This window comes from Schistocerca serialis, chromosome 6 (genome assembly GCF_023864345.2).
Source record: "Schistocerca serialis cubense isolate TAMUIC-IGC-003099 chromosome 6, iqSchSeri2.2, whole genome shotgun sequence".
Classification (NCBI taxonomy): domain Eukaryota; kingdom Metazoa; phylum Arthropoda; class Insecta; order Orthoptera; family Acrididae; genus Schistocerca; species Schistocerca serialis.
The window spans coordinates 529,915,475-529,941,290 of record NC_064643.1 but is presented as its reverse complement, the minus strand read 5'-3'; the positions used below and the strand labels follow the sequence as shown (position 1 = coordinate 529,941,290).

The 25,816-nt window shown below is 43.2% G+C and overlaps 1 protein-coding gene across 1 annotated transcript in view; it reads right to left on the bottom strand.

Annotated features, from left to right (window-relative positions):
• LOC126484965 (dynein intermediate chain 2, ciliary) overlaps positions 1-25,816 on the bottom strand; it is a 271,700-nt gene that overhangs the window by 59,424 nt on the left and 186,460 nt on the right. Inside the window, exon 8 of the mRNA XM_050108567.1 lies at positions 7,241-7,418. Within this exon, the coding sequence (XP_049964524.1) occupies positions 7,241-7,418 (178 nt within the window). The remainder of the gene's footprint in view (positions 1-7,240; positions 7,419-25,816) is intronic.

Below are 25,816 nucleotides of genomic sequence, written 5' to 3'. Positions count from 1 at the left end.
CCCCCCCCCCCCCCCCACATACACACCTGTCACACAGGTGGGCCATGCAGTCACAGCCACAAACACATCTATAATCAAAATATCCACGGGTGTGCTGCCGGTCTATAGTGTCCAACGGGCACAATATTTCGGCGATCATACATGTCGCCATCATCAGGTGAACTGACGGACTGAGCTCCTGTGAACGTGCCGGCACGGAGATCCGTACGCTATGGCTGCTCAGAGGGAACTGGGTTCGGTCGCGGCGGCGGCCGATTTAAATACCCTCCGCCCGCGGCGCGCTCCCTCCGCCGTCCGCGCCCCACGCCACGGTCGCCCGGTGGAACAGATTGCGACGGCGTCTGAGATGACGTCGGAGTGATGGCTCTGTCCGCCGTGGTCGTCACAACTATACGTTTGCTCGATTTACTCTTGATTAACCCGATTGCTGGTTCCCAAGCCTTGCTAAGATCATAGCCACAGTCACGGTTTATGAGGTGGTCATTGGTGCAAATTTCGATGGCCTCTCTAACAACGCTGTCCCAGTATCTCGACGTCTGTACCAGAATCCTCGTGCGGTCATATTCCATGGCGTGATTTTCCGACAAACAATGTTCAGCGACCGCCGACTTGCTCGGATACATCAGGCGAGTGTGCCTCTGGTGTTCACGGCATCGATCCTCGACGGTACGCATCGTCTGACCAATATACGACTTGCCACATTGACACGGAATCTGGTACACGCCGGCCTTCCTCAAACCGAGGTCATCTTTGGCGCTCCCCACCAGTGCACGAGTTTTATTTGGAGGACAAACTACAGTTCCGACCCGGTGTTTCTTCAGAATGCGAGCGATTTTCCCCGAGAGTGCTCCTGTATATGGAATAAATGCAGTGCCTCCCTCCTCCCTCGTGACTTCATCCATCTCAAGAGGTTGTGCTGCAGTGGTTGGGCGGAGAGCACGTTGAATCTGCCACTCTGAGTACCCATTTTTCCGAAATACAGTTCTCAGATGTTCCAATTCCTGGGGTAGACTCTCTGCGTCAGAGATAGTGCGCGCCCTATGTACTAGAGTTTTAAGTACCCCATTCCTCTGTGAAGGGTGGTGGCAGCTGTCTGCGTGCAAATACAGATCAGTGTGCGTAGTCTTCCGATACACCCCATGACCTAGGGTGCCGTCAGCCCTTCTCTTGACCAAGACGTCAAGGAAAGGTAATTTACCCTCCGTTTCAGTCTCCATAGTGAATTTGATGTTGGGGTGTATGGAGTTTAGATGTGTAAGGAAGTCAAGGAGTTTATCCATACCATGTGGCCAGATGACGAACGTGTCGTCCACGTAACGGAAAAAGCAAGTAGGTTTCCATACGGATGACGACAGGGCTTCCTCCTCGAAGTTCTCCATGTACAAATTCGCTACCACCGGTGAGAGTGGGCTACCCATGGCGACTCCCTCCGTTTGTTCGTAGTATTCTCCATTAAAAAGAAAATACGTGGAAGTCAAGACATGCCTAAAAAGTTCAGTGGTCTTCTCGTCAAACTTCTGACTAATCAATTCTAGTGACTCTCGCAGGGGTACCCTCGTAAACAAGGAAACGACGTCAAAACTCACCATGATATCTGACTCATCCAACCTGAAGCTGTCAAGGCGTTTAACAAAATCCACGGAATTACGGATGTGATGAGGGCATTTACCCACATAAGGACTTAATATTCCCGTCAGGTATTTGGCCAGCAAATATGTAGGTGCCCTGATGTTGCTGACAATGGGGCGTAATGGTATCCCCTCTTTGTGAACCTTCGGGAGTCCATATAGTCTAGGCGGTACCGGACCTTGGGGTAACAATTTCTTAGCGTCACCCTCCGGTAAATCTGCATCCTTGAGAAGCGCCCTCGTCTTGTTCTCCACCTTCTTTGTAGGATCAACGCTGATCTTCTGGTAGGAATCGTCATTTAGCAGGCTCTGCATCTTATCAGTGTAGTCCTTATGGGAGACAACAACTGTAGCATTGCCTTTGTCAGCCGGTAAGACAACAATTTCAGAGCGCTCCCTCAGATCACGAATGGCCGCCCTCTCTTTACTGCTGATATTTGACTTCATCGGTTTGGATTTCGTCAACGCACGACAAGTTTCACGACGTATTTCCTCGGCTGATTCTGGCGGAAGTCGAGCTGCAACCTGTTCAACAGCACTAACAATTTCTGCGACTGGAGTGAACTTGGGGGTGGGAGCGAAGTTGAGACCTTTCTGCAAAACCGAGACTGCATCATCACTCAACACCATGCCACTCAAATTGATGACAGTCTTGCACAGAGCCTGCAGAGATGGTTTGTCAAGGAGATGTGAGAACTTAGCTGTTTGACATCCCGTAGCCTTCTTATGGGCGGAATCAGCTGACACCCAGGTGACACCATCAATCCAATCCCAGGAACAAGAAGTAAACTTACTAGCCAGTTGCAAATGTAGTTTGAGTAATTCCTGTGAGATAAACTCAAGGCTCCGGCGGGTGAATTGCACTCTCTCACGTACCAATGCGAGGCTGGCTCGTTTCTTGATTCTCTTAGCTGCTGCAGAATCGATGTGATGCATAACCTTAGCAAAATTTGGAACAACATTCTCGGAACGACATCTCTTTAGAAAGGCAAGAGTACTTAGCAAACGACATCTACGGTGGCGCAACTTTTCAAATTTCTTCATGCTGCGATACATCTCCTCCCCGTAAAGGTGTATGATGTGATTCTTGAGTTTCTCCCGGCGTATTTGATAGTCAAAATATCCACGGGTGTGCTGCCGGTCTATAGTGTCCAACGGGCACAATATTTCGGCGATCATACATGTCGCCATCATCAGGTGAACTGACGGACTGAGCTCCTGTGAACGTGCCGGCACGGCACGTGAGGGAGGAGGGAGGCACTGCATTTATTCCATATACAGGAGCACTCTCGGGGAAAATCGCTCGCATTCTGAAGAAACACCGGGTCGGAACTGTGTTTTGTCCTCCAAATAAAACTCGTGCACTGGTGGGGAGCGCCAAAGATGACCTCGGTTTGAGGAAGGCCGGCGTGTACCAGATTCCGTGTCAATGTGGCAAGTCGTATATTGGTCAGACGATGCGTACCGTCGAGGATCGATGCCATGAACACCAGAGGCACACTCGCCTGATGTATCCGAGCAAGTCGGCGGTCGCTGAACATTGTTTGTCGGAAAATCACGCCATGGAATATGACCGCACGAGGATTCTGGTACAGACGTCGAGATACTGGGACAGCGTTGTTAGAGAGGCCATCGAAATTTGCACCAATGACCACCTCATAAACCGTGACTGTGGCTATGATCTTAGCAAGGCTTGGGAACCAGCAATCGGGTTAATCAAGAGTAAATCGAGCAAACGTATAGTTGTGACGACCACGGCGGACAGAGCCATCACTCCGACGTCATCTCAGACGCCGTCGCAATCTGTTCCACCGGGCGACCGTGGCGTGGGGCGCGGACGGCGGAGGGAGCGCGCCGCGGGCGGAGGGTATTTAAATCGGCCGCCGCCGCGACCGAACCCAGTTCCCTCTGAGCAGCCATAGCGTACGGATCTCCGTGCCGGCACGTTCACAGGAGCTCAGTCCGTCAGTTCACCTGATGATGGCGACATGTATGATCGCCGAAATATTGTGCCTGTTGGACACTATAGACCGGCAGCACACCCGTGGATATTTTGACTATCAAATACGCCGGGAGAAACTCAAGAATCACACGTCTATAATATTTCAGTAATTACATTTCTTAATCTGCTGAAACTGTCATTAAAATTCGTATAACTGTACTTGTACAATTTCATAACAAACTTCTTGTGACAATTTATTTAATATTTTTGTCTAAATTTCTCAAGATTAGATTATCTTATAATTTTGACTTATCTGAGACAAATACATGATATTTTTGATAGAATTTATGTATCATTTTTCTTTTCTGAAGTTTGTGGCTTATTTTGAGATTTGTTATGTTTTCATGTTTTCACTTACTTCACATCATTTAGACAACATTCCCATCATAGAGATTAAGAATTGGTCTCTGGTGCACAAGATTGATTATAAGGTTATAACTCAGAGCCTTCTCAACAGCATTTCTAATTTTTCAATCCATCTGCCACAGAAAACTTTATGACCACAAACTTTTTTTCATATCATGTAAACTTCTCGAAAAAATCTTTGGTATAAAGATGACTTTACACACCAAATCAAAGAACACTTACTAAAACTGACCAATGAGAAAAATAGTGACTTTACTCAAGGATGGAAAATCATTTTACTGATATTTTCCATCCTGGAGTTTGGAGGGCCACTACACATGGCACTCACAAGAAGCCTGCCACTGAAAATTGTAAGCAAGTTACAGGAACACATTTCAAGGCTTCAGCTTCTTAAAGCATTAATGATTTTGAAGAAGAACCACTAGTCATCTCAGAAGATGATTTTGATATGGATATGGACACAATGGATGCCACCTTCATGCTTTGCCAAGAAAAATACTTGAACAATTTCAACAGACAAAACTGGGTGAGATGCTCTTCATTTTATCTTCAATGATTTTAATTCACATTTCTTTAATAATTTAATAAGATATAAACATGCAGCATGTATGTAGGGGCCTATATGACTATGCTATAAGTACCAGTTAATATTATGACTAAAATGAATAACAGATAATACCTAGCTACCTTTATTACAGTTTCTGTTTTTAGTCAAAATATATTGTTGTTGTTATTGTTCTGGTCTTCAGTCCAGAGACTGGTTTGATGCAGCTCTCCATGCTACTCTATCCTATGCAAGCCTCTTCAGCTCCGAATAACTACTGCAACCTACATCCTTCTGAATCTACTTAGTGTATTCATCTCTTGGTTTCCCTCTATGATTTTTACCCTCCACGCTTCCCTCCCTACATATGTATGTTCCCTTGAAACAGTTTTCAATAAAACTATTACAGCGTGTGTGTGCTTGTCTTTAAATACAACTCACACCACATACCACAGAAACATCAAAATTTTACAACTGGTATATGGGCTAAAATGTAAACTACAATAATAATGCTCTTAATTTTGCCTGGTAAATTATACTATGAATTGGAGTATGCAGAATTAGGAACAAATTTTTGAAAACTGCCTTTTCAAATGTTTTAAACTCAGCAGAACATTTTCATGGATGAAAGAATAAGAAGATAATTGATTCCAGGAAACTAAAGTAAGATACACAGACCAGGCATACTGTCTATGTGTGGTCTAAGGCTAAAATACATAATTAATTTTTTTATGAAGTAATATAGCTATTTGTAATATTTATTGAGATTCCAGCTTCATAAAAAAACACACTTAGGGTATGTGATATTTCAGGCACTCACCCCTTTATTTAGTTCTCCAGTCTTCATTTAGAATGCCACCTAATAATGCACCAGACAATGAAGAGCTTGAACTCGACTGCTTTTTACACTAAGAATGCTACCTCACATTAAGAACAATTTTCAAGCAGTTACAGATACCTACCACAGCTTTTTACACTAAGAATACTACCTCACATTGAGAAAAATTTTCAAGCAGTTACGGATACCTACCACAGCTTTCAAATACATATTATTCTCTTATGTGGTTTATTATAAAGAACAGTTCTCTTTATGAGAGCAGTACAGAATCTATGTGCTTGACAACAGACACAAAAATGACAGCCACTGCAAATTTAAAAAGTATATATACATGTAGCATTGTAAGAGATGAACTGTCAAATTACTGTCACATCGAAACTTCCTGGCAGATTAAAACTGTGTGCCGGACTGAGACTCAAACTCGGGACCTTTGCCTTTTGCGGGCAAAGCCACAGCCTGGGGGATGTTTCCAGAATGAGATTTTTCACTCTGCAGTGGAGTGGGCGCTGATATGAAACTTCCTGGCAGATTAAAACTGTGTGCCGGACCAAGACTCGAACTTGGGACCTTTGCCTTTCGCAGGCAAGCGCTCTACCATCTGAGCTACCCAAGCATGACTCACGCCATGTCCTCACAACTTTACTTCTGCCAGTACCCCGTCTCCTACCTTCCAAACTTTACAGAAGCTCTCCTGTGAACCTTGCAGAACTAGCACACATGAAAGAAAGGATACTGCGGAGAAATGGCTTAGCCACAGCCTGGGGGATGTTTCCAGAATGAGTTCTGCGAGGTTCGCAGGAGAGCTTCTGTAAAGTTTGGAAGGTAGGAGACGAGGTACTGGCAGAAGTAAAGCTGTGAGGATGGGGCATGAGTCGTGCTTGGGTAGCTCAGATGGTAGAGCGCTTGCCCGCGAAAGGCAAAGGTCCCGAGTTTGAGTCTCGGTCCGGCACACAGTTTTAATCTGCCAGGAAGTTTCATATCAGCGCACACTCCGCTGCAGAGTGAAAATCTCATTCTACTGTCACATCATAATTAACATTTTATTTTCAACATATTGATGTCACTTACCATCTTATTAAGACAGTGTCAGTTACAAGACAGTCCACTAACGACATAATATTGATGTCACATCAATCAAGATATACTTGAAAATGGTGATAATGACTAGACAGTCAGTCATAAATAAAGATTACTTATTATAAGCTGCTATTTGGTGCATCTACTCTAATAATTTAAAAAGTGTAATTTGTCTAATTATGTATTGAGTATGCTTGTGCTGAAAACTACATCTCACTTTCTCCACAGCTTAAATGCTTTAGAAACAGTGAAACCATGTTAAAAAATGAAATTACAATACAAAACTGTTGAGGCCTTCATAGTCACTTGTTGACACATTGCCTGTCAGCTTTTGTCTCAAGATCATTGGCTGATGTTTGTTTAATCACTTCAGCTGAAGATCCCAAGACAAAAATGAACAGGTAATCCATGTATTATAGTATTTTCTATTAGACTGGTATTTGTAATTCACTGATAAGTATGAGGTTACCACAGAAATAATTATTACAAACAGTTTTGTTGTTTTCAAATGCTAATTTAAGCATTGTGTATATAAGCTTATTATCATGTAGTTATTACACGTATTGTTGTAATTACAAACAAGGTTTTGAATACCAATATGTTTATAATAATAATGTATCAGATTAGGTGAACACAAACTAAATAGCTATCCTGATAATATACAAGATGCTGCAGTAGCTTGATCTCTGATGATGATGCTTGATTTACCAAGTAAATGATTTAACCTAAGTATTTATAATTGCAAAAGAGAACATTGTTAGCTTTTGAAAAAGGATGTTGCCTACCTGTAAGGCTTGTTGAAGTTCCTTGTGGCCCAGGTATTGGTTCTTTTGCCAGTACCAGTGGAATAACAACTGTTTGTGATAAACCACTCTGCCCAAGAACCCAACTAAACACATGCCCATCAGCTGACACTGAGAAAAAATTCATTTCTCCATCTGGCATGTCTTCTCCCCATCGAACCTAGGTATATTAAAAGTTATTTATGCAGTGCAATAATTACTCAAACATTAATAATTACAGTTACAATGACTTTGTTAACATTGTGTTAGATGAATAAAATGACTTAGCAAATAAAACACCATTTTTGACACACACATACACACACACACACACACACATAAATCTTTATTTAAAAGAACTGTCCACCTGCTTAGCTGGGTGGTAAGATGCTCGCTCCCCGTGCCAGCATTTGATTTCTGGCCGGCTTGGAGATTTCCTCCCCTCGGGGACTGAGTATTGTGTTGTTCTCATCATCATTTCATCCTCATCACCGGCATGCAAGTCACCCAATGTGGCATCGACTGAAATAAGACTTGCACTTGGCAGCCGAACTTCCCTGGATGGAGCCTCCCGGCCAATGATGCCATACGCTAATTTCCATTTTACAAAACTGTCGAAGTCTGAGTTACCTAGCACAATTATTAGCTGCTCATTTTGAGCACTTCTAGATTCTGAAAAAAATGTTACAAGGTGTGCCCCAGAAGTCATGAAATATATTTTTTTGCTGTGCCTTCATAGGTCACAGCATGTTTGAGTTGGGTGGGATGACCCACAGCTTTGTAGCACACCCTATGTCAGTCTGCTCTGAGCATCCATGGCATCATGATCACTGATTAGTTAAACCCCTACTTGGAGACCATGTCATGGTTGATACTTTTGAGCAATGCTGGGTAATCAAGATCTGCATAAAGTTCAACAAAAAGTTTCAGAAACTCATTAACTGCTTAAACAGTGTTGAGAGGAATTAATTCTTTTGTATGTGCAAGTTATGAAGTGGATGAGAAAGTTTAAGCTGCACCAGGAATGAGTGGGTAGCCATCACCAAGCCAAATTGATGAAAATGTGACTCATCTCCATTGGTTGTTGAATTCTGACTGTTGACAGAGTGTTCAGCTGTTAGTTCACGCACTAAACATTCTGAAAACTGTCATGCATCACATAATTACAGAAGAATTGAACATGAGGAAAGTGTGCACTAAGCTGGTCCACAAACTGTTGATGGAGGAGCAAAAGATCAATCAAGTGTTGATCACAAGTGGACAAAAGGAATTTGTGGAAAATGAACTGGATTAAATGAACAATGTTATCACAGGTGATGAAACGTGCACTTTTCAATACAACCCATAGTCAAAGTGCCAAAGTGCTGAATGGTACATCCTGGCATCGCCAAAACAGAAGAAGGCAAGGATGAGTAAATCCAAATTGAAAAGAATGTTGATTGTCTTTCCTGATTACAAGGGTACGGTTTGTAAAAACTTTGTACCTCAAGGTCCCGAGTTTGAGTCTCGGTCCGGCACATAGTTTTAATCTGCCAGTAAGTTTCGATGTGACAGTAATTTGACAGTTCATCTCTTACAATGCTATATGTATGCTGCCTACTATATGAGTGTTCTATAAGAGGCATTCAAATGAAACCCAGTCACTAGTGTAAAGTAACAGTAACGATTTTACTGTCTCAAAAATGTAGTTCTACACAGTACACATACTCAAAAATAGTCGTCAAAACTGTTGGCACATTTATCCCATTGCCAATTCCATTCTTGAAGAAGCTAGTAGGCTGCTGTCAGATCCAGGCCTGAACCCAGTCACACACTTCATCATCTGTTGCGAATTGATGTCTGCGAATAGCTTGTTTTAGAGGTCTAAACACATGACAGTCACGCAGTGAAAGGTCAGGACAGTACTGTGTATGTTCCAGCATTTCCCACCAAAACTGCTGCAATGTTGTCTTCACCACATTGGCTGTGTGTGGGCGGGCATTATCATGCATGAGGATAATGCCTTTGGACAACATGCCTTAGCGTTTCGACTTGATGGCTCGTCTAGGGTTCTGTAAAGTGGCTTGATAATGCTGGGCATTGATGGTGATTCCCCTTCCAGGAACTCAACAAGCAGTGTGCCCTTGTGGTCAAAAAAGAAGGACATCATGACCTTACCAGAACTGATGTGCACGGCCTTTGATTTCTTTGGAGATGGTGAAGTCACATGTTTCCACTGCTTGCTCTGACGCTTGGTTTCCTGTTCAAAATGGTGACACCAAGTTTAGTCACCTGTGACAATACATGACAGAAAGCCGTATTCCTCCTCATGAAAATGTTGCAGATGACTTGAAGACAGTGCCATTCAAGTATTATGCTGTTTGGCTGTCAGTTGGTGGTGAATACACGGCACAGAGATTTTTGAAAAGTTCAAGCGTTGATGCATTATGGTGTGGGCAGTTCCCATGTTAATACCCAGCAACTGATGGATCTTGTCCATGGTGATTCTGTGGTTGTCCAAGACTAAAAATTCACTTCTGCTACCATTTCTGGTGTGGTGACACTATGGGCCTGTCCAGGATGAGCATCGTCTTCCAGTGACTTGTGCCCCTCAAGGAATCATTTGCGCCATTCCACAACACTTGAACAACTCAGACTGTGCTCACCATACACAGCCTTCATCCGTCGATACATTTCACAGCCTCCAACTCCCTCTGCCGCCAAAAATTGAATCACTGCTCATTGTTCCTGCTTACTCACCTGCACTTTCAGTAGTGGACGATAGCTTTTGTGACCACCTTATCTTTGGCGTGAAACCACACTAGCACTATGCAACATCAAATGGTGCGCACACGTCAGTCTCTCTTTCAATAGATGGCACCACCATACCCGCAGTTAGGTGGTGCCACCTTGCGTGTAAGGCAAAGGTAGATGCACTGACCAGGTTTCATTTGAATGAACCTCAAAGAAATATGGCAGAAAAGACTCATTCATGTACGAAGGGACATTGCCTCTACTTGGCTGCTGCATTTCGAGAATGCACCCAGCTGCATGTCTTCCTACATCGGTGAGTTCGTGGCAAAGCATAACAAGGGAACACTGCAGCAGCCACCTGCACTTCTGATCTGACTTGGGACAATATTTTTCTGTTCTGCACAGTCACGAACATACCCAAATGATACCATTTTAACAGCACTGAGGTTATTCAAGTGACTGTGTCTATAGCTTTAAAGGAAACTCCCATCTTGCTCACCAAGGAGGTGTAGGGGTGTAGGACAGTCAGTGGAAAAGAGTGTAAATGGTCATGGAGAGTACTTTGAAGAATAGTAACCTGTTGTACAGAAATAGCTAATAAATATTTTTCAAATAATATGTGTCATGGCTTTAGGGACACATCTTTAACATAATGTATAATGTCTGAAACACAATATTTCTTTGATTTGTGACTAGTCTGAGTATTTTTATATGTAGTGTGTACTGTGATATGTAAAATGAAGAGCCACCACCAGACAAAGCTGTAGTTTCATTATGCTTCAGGGGAGTCTGTTGTTCATGTATCATATTGATAAGCTGAACTTACAAAAAGATTTTTCAATTGGTCATCAGGCTCAACTCCAGATGTGACTAAAAACTTTAGTGAAAACCTAAGTTTACTAATACACAAGTTCCCCAAAGACACTGTCAGCACTGGAGGCACCAAAAATCCGTTAGTGAACTAGGTCTTAGGTCCTGTCTGTGATGGCCTTTGTGAGACCTTCAGCACACTGGGCAAGGGAGTTCTTTTCACTGCAGTTTCAGTACCTACAGTTTGACAGCTAAAATCCCTTGCACATAAAAAAAAACCTCCTGTATAGCCTAGCCACCTGTGGATACCATATATGCAGTGACAAGAACTCACTTGCCAAATATGTTGATAATCTCACAAAGGCATTCACAGATAGGCACCATCCCCCAGACCTAACCTACAAACAGATTTCCCATGCCTGCATTTGATGTGTTTCAGTTGTGTTTTGGTTGGAGTGGGTAGATATAGTGGTCACGTGTGTGTGAGCTATGCTTGCTTCTGTGAATACAAGTGTTTCTCTCCTTTTCTGAAGAAGGCTTACTCCGAAATATTAGTGCATAACAGTCTTTTCACTGGGTCTGTCTGCAGCTCAGCCTGTCATCTTTACAGTGAGTAACAACCTATCCTTTTCATAACTGTTGATACTCCAATTTGGACATTCCACTGTTTGATTTTTACCAATGTCTTTTCTTGCATCTCACAATCTTGTGATGTTTTCCTTTGTTGCAATTCTCTAAAGTGTTATGCTCCTCACTGTTCATTCTTCCTCATCTTTCCTGTGTTATTTTCACCGTTTTCCAAACTGTGCACAATCTGACATACGAGCCACACTGTATCAACAGTCTTGTCCATTCACAATACATGGCTACATCACTGCGTGGATTGCTGGTTTAGCTTCTATTCTCATGGGGGAAATTCTTTGTGATAATTAATTACTGCTATTGAACCCATTTCCTTGCTCATCCTCATGTATATTCTCATTTTATTTTCCACACCCACCCATGTTACACAAACTTCTGAATCCCACATCCTCCCTCCCCTCTCTCTCTTCCCTTTTCAAAACACACGAATATTCCCATACTTCATCTGGTGTGTCCTTTTTTCCTACATTTTATAAGTTTTTCCACATTTATTTGTGTGTATACTTACATATTTTGACATATTTGTGCATACTCTTACGTATTTGTGGGTATTTTTACATATTTGTGTGTATTTTTATGCATTCATGAATGTCTGTACATATTTATACATATCTTTTTCTGTTGTCCTGTTCCCCTCACAACCACCTACTGTCTTCATCTGCCCATTTCCTACATCATTTCCCATTTTCCCCACGTCATCCCCACCACACTGGAACCCTCCTCCATCTTTCTACACCAGTTCAAACAAATATCCCTTTCCCTGGCTAGAACCCAATCCCACATCTTGTTCCTTAAATGCTGCCTAAACCATGGAATCCTCCCCATCGGTCTAACCACAAAAATTCCTTTCTCCGGATCTCACCTCTCCATTCATAATGACCTTCACCTTTTCATGCTCCACCAGTCCCTGTCCATCACAAATCAGGTACTGCAAAAGCACTTCTCCATGGCACAGGCATCCCAGAACCACTTCTACCCCCTCTGCAAGGTACAGCTACTGTGGAATCCTTATTATATAAATTACATCTCTGAAATTCAATTCCTTGCTATCCAGCACCTGGAAGAGCATTCCAGACACCACCTCCATTAAGTTACACAACCTGCTGCCATCCTATTGCCATCTTGGAGTAACACTATCCGACCCCTGTCCTATCCACAGTGTTCCTCCTTGAGAACCCCGCATAGCATCCAGACCCTGCCTCATTGACCTTCCCAACATGGCACATCCCCCAAAACTCCCTGCCAACACTCCACCAAATCCAGAGCTGAAACAAACCCAGAACACTGTTGCCTTTCCACCGAAGTCCTCATCCCCACATAAATTTCAGTCCTATACAAAAGCCTCACCTTCAGCCCTCCACCCGAATGTAAACATGCTGGACTTGTCACAGGCCTACTCCCCCTCCCACATAACCACTTCCTGTCACCTTCCAGGAAATCCTTATCTCAAACTTGGCCCTACCATTCTTCCCCACTTCCCCAAATCCCTTCCACCACTGTCATTATGAATCACAGAGACTACCAATGGTCTGACTCCTCCACCTATAAACTCTGTCTGAGTGATCCCATCCCATATGGTTATTGTACACCACTCCCCCCCCCCCCCCCCCCCCCAAAAAAAATAGATTTTGGCCTTCACTCCACTTCCTTTACCAATTTCCCACCATCTGTACCCTTTACCTCCCGAATCCCCACTCATCACTGTCGATGCCACTTCCCTATACACCAATATCCCTCAGGCACATTGTCTTGCCATAACTGAACACTACCTCTCCCAACATCCTTCAGAGTTCAAATCCACTGTGTCATTTCTCATTCACCTTACCAACTTTACTGTAATGCACAAAAACTTTTCTTTTGAAAGGAAGGCACAAAAAAAAAAAAAAAAAAAAAAGAAACCTATGGTACAGCCATAAGCATCCACATGGGGCCCTACTATGGCAACTTGTTTATAGGTCATCTGGAGAAAACCTAGCCAGCCTCCTAAAACCCAATATCCATGGTCTGGTTCAGTTCACTGTTGATATCTTCATGATCTGGACACAGGGATAAGGCACTCCTCCCTCATTCCTTCACAATGTCAACACCTCCTCATCCCGGCATGCCAACTTGCTGTTGACCTCCTCCTTTCTCACAGCTTCATCCATTCCTCTGCCCACATTAAACCCACCAACCACCAAATGTACCTGTGCTTTGGGAGCTGCCATCCCTTCCACACCAAAAAGCCGTCCAATAAAGCATGACCACCCAGGAGTGGTGAATCTGCAATGACAATAACTCCCTTGCCCACTATGCTGCAGGTCCTATGAAGGCCTTCACAGACAGACATTGCTCTCAGACCTAGGCTGTAAACAGATTTGCTGTGCCATATGTCCACAAATCCCAACTCCTCCACCAACCCCAAGAACCAGACACAAAGGCGTGCAACCTTCGTCACCCAGTACCATCCTGGACTGGAACAACTGAAGGACATTCTTCATCGGGGTTTTGATGATCTATCATCATGCCCTGAAATGAGTGACATCCTATCAAAGATCCTTCCCATGCCTCCTAAAGTAGTGTTCCATTGTCCTGTCACAGGCGTATCCTACCCCAGTAGATGCCAGGTCACCTATGAAAACAGTCATGTCATATACCAGCTCTGCTGCAATCATTGCCCAGCTTTTTTGTATTGGTATGACTACCAATCAGCTGTTCACTAGGATGAATGCTCATTGCCAAACTATGGTGAAGACAAAAGTGAACCACCCTGTGGCACAACATACACTCCTGGAAATGGAAAAAAGAACACATTGACACCGGTGTGTCAGACCCACCATACTTGCTCCGGACACTGCGAGAGGGCTGTACAAGCAATGATCACACGCACGGCACAGTGGACACACCAGGAACCGCGGTGTTGGCCGTCGAATGGCGCTAGCTGCGCAGCATTTGTGCACCGCCGCCGTCAGTGTCAGCCAGTTTGCCGTGGCAAACGGAGCTCCATCGCAGTCTTTAACACTGGTAGCATGCCGCGACAGCGTGGACGTGAACCGCATGTGCAGTTGACGGACTTTGAGCGAGGGCGTATAGTGGGCATGCGGGAGGCCGGGTGGACGTACCGCCGAATTGCTCAACACGTGGGGCGTGAGGTCTCCACAGTACATCGATGTTGTCGCCAGTGGTCGGCGGAAGGTGCACGTGCCCGTCGACCTGGGACCGGACCGCAGCGACGCACGGATGCGCGCCAAGACCGTAGGATCCTACGCAGTGCCGTAGGGGACCGCACCGCCACTTCCCAGCAAATTAGGGACACTGTTGCTCCTGGGGTATCGGCGAGGACCATTCGCAACCGTCTCCATGAAGCTGGGCTACGGTCCCACACACCGTTAGGCCGTCTTCCGCTCACGCCCCAACATCGTGCAGCCCGCCTCCAGTGGTGTCGCGACAGGCGTGAATGGAGGGACGAATGGAGACGTGTCGTCTTCAGCGATGAGAGTCGCTTCTGCCTTGGTGCCAATGATGGTCGTATGCGTGTTTGGCGCCGTGCAGGTGAGCGCCACAATCAGGACTGCATACGACCGAGGCACACAGGGCCAACACCCGGCATCATGGTGTGGGGAGCGATCTCCTACACTGGCCGTACACCACTGGTGATCGTCGAGGGGACACTGAATAGTGCACGGTACATCCAAACCGTCATCGAACCCATCGTTCTACCATTCCTAGACCGGCAAGGGAACTTGCTGTTCCAACAGGACAATGCACGTCCGCATGTATCCCGTGCCACCCAACGTGCTCTAGAAGGTGTAAGTCAACTACCCTGGCCAGCAAGATCTCCGGATCTGTCCCCCATTGAGCATGTTTGGGACTGGATGAAGCGTCGTCTCACGCGGTCTGCACGTCCAGCACGAACGCTGGTCCAACTGAGGCGCCAGGTGGAAATGGCATGGCAAGCCGTTCCACAGGACTACATCCAGCATCTCTACGATCGTCTCCATGGGAGAATAGCAGCCTGCATTGCTGCGAAAGGTGGATATACACTGTACTAGTGCCGACATTGTGCATGCTCTGTTGCCTGTGTCTATGTGCCTGTGGTTCTGTCAGTGTGATCATGTGATGTATCTGACCCCAGGAATGTGTCAATAAAGTTTCCCCTTCCTGGGACAATGAATTCACGGTGTTCTTATTTCAATTTCCAGGAGTGTACAACTGAACATAATATGCTTGATTTCAATAGCAGCTTCACAACGTGGTCCATATGTGTTCTCCCCTCCACCAGCAATTTTACTGAACTGCACATATGGGAGTTGTAAACCCATTCTATGCTCCCAAAATCATCCCAGGCTCAATCTGTGGTAAACTACTGCCCCCATACCCTCCACCCAATTGTTTCTGCCCCCTCGTCCTACCACCTGCTCCCATTTCACATCACCTCAACCTCATTGTGCACTGCTCTCTGCCAATGCAGTCACTGGTCTCGTCCCCTTCTCTGCTCCTCTCTTTTCCGCAGCCCTTTCTCAGCCCTCCTCCCTCCCCCAGCCTCCTGATACTGCACCTGGCAGCCTTGTCCTGTCACCTTTAGTCCTGCATGCTCCGCCAATCTCCACTGATTCCCCTTCCCCCACCCGTACGTACTATCAGTCCCTCTTTCTTGCCACACTCTGGATAGTTCTTCAATTTGACAAATTTCAACTGTATTCTCATTGGAAAGGTTAGAGATAGTGGTCATATTTGTGTGAGATGTGGTAACTTTTGTGAATGCATGTATGTTTTTTGTTTCTAAAGAAGGCTTTGGCCGAAAGGTTAGTATACAACAGTCTTTTTGTTGTGCCTGTCTGCAACTCAATGTGTCATCTTCATGGTGAGTAGCAACCTATCTTTTTCTGAATTGTTGATATTCTAACCTTGACCTTAATTACCTAGAACAGTTTATTTGGAAGTGTGCTCATGTTGGAAATGTACTGGATGTAATAGCAACAAACTGACCTGACCTATATGAGTATGATCACATAGAAACTGGTATCAGAACTAACAGTGGTACCAGGCAGTTATACCAACTATGATTACCAAAGTGCAAAGGACAACTAAAACAGGTAGAAGGATTTATGTGTTCAGTAAACTGAATAAAGAGGCAGGAATAAGGAACCTGAAATATCTAGCTGTGTAGAGGAACATGTTAGAAGAATAGTTGACCATGCATTTGATAGATATGTGCCTAACAGCACAGTTCATGATTGGACAGACCCTCCAAGGTATAAAGTCACTGTACAGAAACTTCTAAGGGAACAGAGACTATTGCATAATATGTGTAAAACAAAGTGTAGGGCTGTAGACAGGGTGATGCTGAATGAAACGTATTTAACTGTTAAGAGGGCCGCTCGTGAAGCCATCAGTGACTACCATAGCAAAATATTATTGAAGGGTCTCTCGAAAAACTTGCAAGAAATTTTGGTCATATGTCAAGCCTGTTAGTGGTACCAAACTTAGAGTCCAGATATTCATAGGCAAGACAGGGACTAGAACTGAGGGTTGCAAAGAAAAAGCACCTATGCTGAAGTCTGCTTTAAAATGTTCCCATACAAATAAAACTCCAGAGCTACTGCCCAATTTAATCTAATACCACTGCAAAGGTGAGTGATGTAGGTATTAGTGCCAGTGGTGTTGAGAAACAACTGAAATAGCTAAAACTGAACGAAGCTCCAGGTCCCAATGGAATACCTGTCAGATTCCATACTGAATTTGCTATTAACTTAGACTACCCTTTAACCATAATCTACTGTAGATCCCTCAAAGAAAAACCATACCCAGTATTTGGAAGAAAGCACTGGTCACAACTAACAACAAGGAGTGTAGTGTAAGTCATCCACAGAAGTACCACCCTATATCCGCATGATGTAGAATCTTAGGACATGGTCTGAGCTCAAACATAATGAGCTATCTCAAACAAAATGAACTCTTCCATTCCAACCAGCATGGATTCTGGAAACATCAATCATGTAAAACCCAACTCACAGTTTTCTCATATTACAGCCTGAAAGCCATGGTTCAAGACAGTCGGGTAGATGCAGTATTTCCCCATTTCAAAATACCATGTGACTTAGTATCACGCCTATGCTTACTCTTAATAGTGTAACCACATGGATTAGCAAGTGAAATTTGTGACGGGATTGAAAGATTTATTGATGGGGAGGCTGTAGCACATAATACTGGATGCGAGTTATTGGCAGATACAGAAGTGACTTCCAGTTTGTCCCAGGGTGGTGTGTTGGGACCTTGCTGTTCATGTTGCATATTAATGATCTTGCTGAAAGTATTAATAATAGCCTAAGACTTTTTGAAAATGGTGCTGTTCTCTATTCCAAGTACTATTTGAAGAAAAAAAAAATGCAAAGTTCAGTCAGATCTTGATAAGATTTCAAAGTGGTGCAAAGAAGACTGACAATTTGCTTTAAAAGTTCAAAATTGTGAAATTGTGCACTTCACAAAACAAAAAAATGTAATATCCTATTACTATAATATAAATGAGTCACAACTGGAATAAGTCAGCTCATACAAATACCTTGTTGTAACAATTTGTAGGGATATGAAATGGAACAATCACTTAGGCTCAGTCATAGTGAAAGCAGGTGGCAGACTTTGGTTCTTGGTAAAATAAGAGAGAAGTGTGATCAGTTTCTAAAGGAGGTTACTTACAAATTATTCATGAGTCCCATCCTACAATATTGCTTAAATGTGAGGGCTCTGTACCATTAGGACTAATGGGGGATACTGAACATATGCAGAGGAGGGCAATACCAATAGTCAGTTTTGTTTGGGCCTTGGGAGTGTGTCACAGGGATGCTGGAGAAATTAAACTGGCAGACACTTGAAGATAAACACAAACTTGCCCAAGAAAGCCTACTTATAAAGTTACAAGAATCAGATTTAAATTATGAATCTAAGAATATATGTGGTGGAGTCAAACAAAAATCTTAATTATTTTTTTCAAACAATGGAAAATCCGGGATGGTGTAATGACAATGTTATGAAAAGGATAGATATAGAGGAAATATTAAGTCGCACACAGGTATGACAGGAAGACTGCCACACAAGTAAGCTTTTGGCCATAAAGCCTTCTTCTGTATTAGACAACACACATACTCACATTTATGCAAACACAACTCACATGTACACAACCTAAGTTCCTGGCTGCTGAGGCCTGACTGTGTGCAACAGCGCATGATGGGAGAAGCTGCCTGGGTGGTGTGGATAAGGAGGTGGCTGGGGCAGGGAGGGGGAGGGATAGCGGGTTGGGGGTGGCGGACAGTAAGTGCTGCTTGTGGGAACATACAGGGACATGATGGGTAGAGGGTAGGGCAGCTAGGTGCAGTTGGGAGGTTAGGCTGATGTGAGGGGAGGGTTGAGGGAGCGGAAAAGGAGAGAAGTAAGAGGAATGTGGGTGTATTGGTGGAATGAGGGCTGGGTAATTCTGGAGTAGGAACAGGGAAGGAAATATTTGGGTAAAGAACAGTGACTAATGAATGTAGAATGTACAGTGGGGAGGGTCCCCGCATGCTCAATTCAGAAAAGCTGGTTTTGATGTGGAGGATCCAGATGGCACAGGCTGTGAAACAGTTACTGAAATGAATAATATTGTACTGAGCAGTATGCTTATCAACAAGGTGTTCCAGTTGTTTCTTGGCCACAGTGTGTTGGTGCCCACTCAGACACACAGACAGCTTGTTTACTTTCATGCCCATGTAGGACACAGCAGAGTATTTGCAGCTTAGCCTGTAGATCGCATGATTAGTTTCACAGGTAGCCCTGCCTTTGATGGGATAGGTGTTGCTGGTGACCAGACTGGAGTAGGTAGTGGATGGAGGACGTATTAGACAGTTTTTGCATATAGGTCTATTATAGGGATATGGCCATGAAGCAAGGGGTTGGATGCAGGGTTCGAATAGGGAGTGGTGAGAATTATCATGCAGGTTCAGTGGGCAACAGAATACGACTGAGGAAGGGGTGGGAAGGATAGTGGGTAGGACATTCCTCATTTCAGGGCATGACAAGAGGTAGTTGGAATCGTGGCAGAGAATATGATTCAGTTGTCCAATACTGGTTGGTACTGAGTCACGAGGTGAGTGCTGCTCTGTGGCCGGAGGGTGGGACCTTAGGAGGTGGTGGGTTATTGGAGAGGTAAGGCACAGGAGAGCGGTTTCTGTACAATGCTGGAATGGTAATTATGGTCTGTGAAGGCCTCTGTGAGACCCTTGATATATTTTGAGAGGGTATATTTTGAGAGGGTCTGTGGTGACCATGGGTGGCAAGGTTATATGGAAGGGACTTATCGTTATTAAATGGGTGGCAGCTTTTAAAGTGGAGGTATTGCTGATGGTTGGTAGGTATGTTATGGATAGATGTAATGATGTAGCCATCTTTGAGGCAGTCAGGCTGACCAGGAAAGAGGTTGTAGGTTTGGAATCCATCGGGCATTGAGCAACGCAGTGTTCTAGAGCAGCAATGACATTAGGGATGTTGGTGTAAAGGGAGGTGGCATCAACAGTGACGAGCAGAGCACCATGTGGTAAGGGAATAGGAATGGTGGAGAGTTGCAGTCACAGTCTTTTTACTTCTCTCCTTTCTCTCCCCCCTTCCCCCCGCTGCCCTCCTAGCCCCCCTCTTTCTAACCTCTCGACTGCACCCAGCTGCCCTACCCTCTCCCCACCTTGTCTCTGTATGTTCCCACAGGCAGCACTCCACCATACTATCCCTCCGCCTCCATGCCGCAGCCTCCGCCTTAACCCAACCATCCAGACTGCTTCTCCCATCATGCACTTTTGCTTGTAGTCCGGCCTCGATAGCCAGAGAGAGTGGTCACTGGTCGTTTGTGTGTGTGTGTGTGTGTGTGTGTGTGTGTGTGTGTTTGTGTGTGTGTGTGTGTGTGTGTGTGTTGTGTGTGTGTTGCCTATTTCAGAAGGCCTTTTGGCCAAAAGAAAGAAAGGATGCCCTCTTTTAACTATAAAAACACATTCTCACTACCAGTATTTGTTCTGATACTAGAAACAAAGTTCTGTGAATGACTTCCTGTATCATGGGGACTGGCAACATGAGCCCTCTGGTTAGGTTGGGTGTTGATACCTACCATAGGTAAATCCATTTTACTGGGAATTGAAAGAGAAAAGTTCATAGGTTCCATCTTGATCCCACAATCAGCTAGGGAAATCAAGGTCCACCAAGACAGAGCCCTGTTGTCTGGGTAAGTCTTATACAACTGAAGTGCAGTTGGTTCCCCAGAGATAGCCCGCTAATGACTGTTTCACCTCAACAACCACACTTCTCATCAATGTGCAGCATACCTTGAGAATGAGGCTTTTTCTATACAGGTTTTTATCATCCTCATGATCTGGGTGTTTATGCGTGCACACTGTGACACACAATGTTCCACCCCTACATTGCAAGGTGGTCACAGAAACATGCCCAAAGCTTACAGTTACAGAGGACTGGCAGTGCTCACCAATCCCCAGTTCAGGTTTGTTAAACCTGTACCCAGCAAATGAATGCTGAGCTTTCTGAGGGGCTCACCATTTACAATGAACCCTGAGGGCAAGCGTGGCTTTGTCAAAACTACCATGGATACAGCGAGAATTGCCCTCAAATTTCATGAGTTTAAATGGCAAGCCCATGCTAAGCAGAGAAAGGAAGGCTGAACTGTGGAAGGAATATATATGAGAATTATACAAAGGAAATGAACTTGATGGCATTAGTTTGTAAGGGTGAGATGAAGTAATTGAAGATGAGATGTAAGACTGGTACTGCAAGAAGACTCTGACAGAGTACTGAAAGACTTAAGTCGAAACAAGACCCCAAGAGTGGACAACATTCCCTCAGAATTACTGAAATATTTGGGGGAACCAGCCATAATAAAACTATCCCATGTGGTATGCAAGATACATGTGACAAGTGAAATACCTTCAAACTTCAAGAAGAATTTAATAATTCCTATACCAAAGAAGACAGTCAGTGAAAGGTGTGAATATTAGTGAACAAACAACAGTTAAATAAGTAATGATTGTGAAAAATTTACAGAAGAATGTGAAACCTGATAAAAGTTAACCTCGGGGAAAATCAGTTTGGGTTCCAGAAAAATATAGGAGCATTTGAGGCAATACAGACCCTATGACTAGATACACTGAAGAAAAAACAGAAGAAGCAGAAGGCTATCTGAAACTTGTACAGAACCACATTGCAGTTATAAGAGTAGAAGGACATGAAAGGGAAGCAGTAAACGAGAAAGAGTGAGACAGGTTTGTAGTCTACAACTCAATATGTGCACTAAACTAGCTGTAAAGGACACCACAAGAAAATCAGCTGAGGGTATAAACTTCAGGGAGAAGAAATAAAAACTTTGAAGTCTGCCGATTACATTGTAATTCTGTCAGAGGCACTGAAGGACTTGGAAGATCAGTTGAATGAGATATATAATGTCTTGAAAAGAGGTTATAAAATAAACATCAACTAAAGTTAAATAAGTGTAATGGAATGTAGTTGAATTAAATCAGGTGATGCTGAGGGATTTAGATTAGAAAAAAAGACACTAGAAGAAGTCAATGAGTTTTGCTATTCAGGCAAGAGAATAACTGACAATGGCCAAAATAGAGAGGATATAAAATGCAGAGTGTCAATAGCATGAAATGCATTGTTGATAAACTATTTGTCAGGAACGTAGTCTTCTGAGGATCTGAAACATGGACAACAAAAAGTTTACATAACTGTTAGGAAGTCTTTTTTGGAAGTATTTGTCAGTGGGTAGACCTGTACACAAGTAAAAAATGAACAATAAGCAATTCAGACAAGAAGAGAACAGAAGCTTCTATAATACAATGGCACAGAATACTGTTGAGGATTAGATGGGTTAATCAAATAACTAATGAGTTGGTACTCAATCAAATTGCAGTAGAAAGAAATTTATGGCACAATCTGACTAAAAGAAAGGCTTGGTTGATGGAACACATCCTGAGGCATCAGGGAACTGTCAATTTGGTAATGGAAGGAAGCAAAGACTACAAAACTTGCAGAGGGGGACCAAGGCTTGACTTCAGTAACCTGGCTCAAATGGATTTAGGTTCAGATAAAGAGACTTGCACAGGATAGACTAACATGAAGAGCTGCATAAACAATTTCTCACACTGAAAATCACATCATCTTATTAACAGTGAGATATTTAAATTCAAATAACTTTTGAACCGTCTGCATACTAAGTAAATCAAACACTGTTCAGTAATAGGAACCTTAGTACTTTAGTTAAGTGTAAGTCAATATCCTAACAAACAATTAGTGTTAGTAACATTTTTAGAGCACGTGGTACTACAGAGATTTAGCTCTCAAGCTCTTCTGTAAGGAGCAGAATATTATCCACTACATAGTCCTTCTCTGTATAAATTTATTGTTGTAGAATTATTATTGACTGGTTCTTAAGTTTGTTTCTAACATACTTGTTATCCCATAATGCCTTGAATCAGTTTGGAGAAGGCAGATGCTCTCAAATAAAACACACACACACCACACACACACACACACACACACACACACACACACACACACAGAGAGAGAGAGAGAGAGAGAGAGAGAGAGAGAGAGAGAGAGAGAGATCCTTAAACAACCATCACAGAGCTGTCCAATTAAGGACTTCTTATACCACTATACAGGATGTTAAACAAAAGTGTCAAATAGTTTTAGAGTTGGTAGTACCCACCAAAACAACAGAAAATAGTCCAGTAAACATGAGTTCCGAAACACTTACTTTCTGAGATCTGTAAATTTGTTTGTAACAGCTAAAAATTGTAAAATATTGTGAGAGGTGGTAATACACATCACAACATTTGGTGTGTGTGTGTGGGGGGGGGGGGGGGGGGGTGGAGGGGGGGGGGGGGGAGAGAGACCATTATACATGGGTCCAGAAGTGCATACTCATACACATCTTCATAAAAGAAGTTCAACCTGACATCCATTCATGATGCTTGTTATAGTAGGTACTCAACATGACATCTGCCCATGGCAATGCATCCCTTTGTCTTTAGGCATAAGGAATCCTGCATTCTTTGAAATACATCTGATTGTTGTTGTAAGTGCTGTCATGCATTGAAGTTGTGATTCTGTACTGTCTGGATATTATTGACTGGGGGGGGGGGGGGGGGCATACATTAATGCCATCACATGTCCCCAAATCAACTAAAAATCTACAGGATTGAGGTCTAGGGAACAGGGAAGCCAAGGTGTCCGGCCTCCTTGACCAGTCCAGTGATCCTGAAATGTCAGTGTCAGTGCTGAGGAATTGTACTGGAGCACTGTCATGCATAAACCACATCTGTCATCTTTGTACATTCTCCAATAAGGTAATATGTTAACAAGAAACTGATGATAATGAGGCCCATTTAATCTTTGTATCAATATTTATGGCTGTAGTACTTTATAATCAGGAATGCCTGCCCATATGTTGGTGGATAAACTATGTTGATGGACTTTTTCTGCAACTGCATAGCGATTTTTATCAGCTCAGACATGCTGGTTATGAAAGTTCACAACACCATCTCTTGTGAATTCCATGTCATTGGGAAATAAAACCTTCAACAAAAACAGTCTAACCTGCAGCACACTTCTGCAATAGCCACTGACAGAACTGCAGTCTAACTACAGTGGTCTTCTGGCCTTAGTGCCTGGACACATTGAAGATGGTATGCATACAGCAATTGTTCATGCAGGACTGTCCAGACATGAGGATGACTCATGCCTCCTGCTGCTGCCAATTACCACAAACTGATTCCAGTACTTTCATCCAGTCAATGTAACACAAGCTCTCCCATCTTATGTGTGTGGCCTGACCGAGGCTGTCCACTGTTCACCTTGTAGGGTGTCAGAAAATCTGTGTCCCTGAAACACTGAAAAAGTTGTCCAAACAGCTTGTTGACTGGTACTCTGTGATGTGGCTATTTTTCCACATAGAGGGCATGGGTTTGTAGGCTGCTTCTGTTTGCTAACCCGTAGCAGAAAATTGTATCCGCCATATCACTTGTGAAGTAGTATGCTCCCATTGCTAACATGTGGAAGAGAAAAGAAAATGAACTGAACTATTTGTGTACAGGACAATACAAAGAACTCAATAACATTAAACATAACAATTTAGCCATTTTTGTAAGCAAAAGTGAGGCTGCAGTACACACTCAGCACTGCAAGTAATTTACTACACAATAATACACTCTAACAAGACAAACAATAGCGCCTCCAAACACAGCTGCCTGTAGACAACCCAGTGCCAATACAGATATGTACACTAGAGTACACTGATGCATAGAGACATGCACAATAGTGAACACTGTCAATGGATCACCTTGGCAACAATTGTGCTCATACAGTACTTGTTTCCTTGTCTGTTGTGGAAGTGGACATATTCACAACCAAACATCTTCAGCCACTGTGGACAAGTGTACAGATCTCAGAAGGAATATGTTTCTGGACTCGTGTTCACTGGACTTTTTTTCTTGTTTTCTTGGTTACTAATATCTAGCAAAATATTAGTCACTTTTTTAACACTTTGTGTATTATTAATTAGGATAATTATACATGGTGTCCCAGGAGGAATGGTCAGTGTACACGGATATGACAGAAACAACCATTCAAAGCAAAAAAGTCTACTGACATGGGCTCTAAAATGCCAAAATTAAGAGCTATTAGCTCCTTAACTTCGATAATGTGAAACAAATTTTTTTCTACTGGAAGCTCTTTGCTTTCCATCTTTTGAGAGCAGGTAGTATGGACCAAAACAAGAAAAGATTGTCTAGTAGACATGGTCTGTAAAACACATACCTTAAGAGCTGTGTGCACTGTTCAGTGGGAGAGAGATATTTCACAGTAGTGTAGATGAACAAGTGATCATAGTTCTTAAGGTGTGCACTTTATAGCACTTGTTTACTGGACTTTATTTCTTGTTTTGGTCCATACTACCACTTCTCAAAAGATGGAAAGCAAAGAGCTTGCAGTAGAAGAGATTTGTTTTACAGTATCGATGATGAATATGTGCTCATAGCTCTTAATGTATACATTTTAGAGTCTATGTTTAATATACTTTTTTTACTTCAAATGATTGTTCCTGTCATATCCCTGAATATTGACCACACCTCTAGGGGGAACCTGTATTACTTATTTGGATATTTATATTATTCATTTGGATATCTGCATTACTTACTGGGGTACCCATATTATTTATCTTCTCATTCAGCTGCTTCATTGAGTTCATAATTAAAACCAAAACCACACACTCTACAGCCATTGCCTGGTTAATGCTTGAAAAATCTTCATATATTAAAAGTTAAATGTGACAAAATATCTCTCATTTTTAAGCAAAAGTAAGATAATTACAGTGTAGAAACTGCAGTGTGT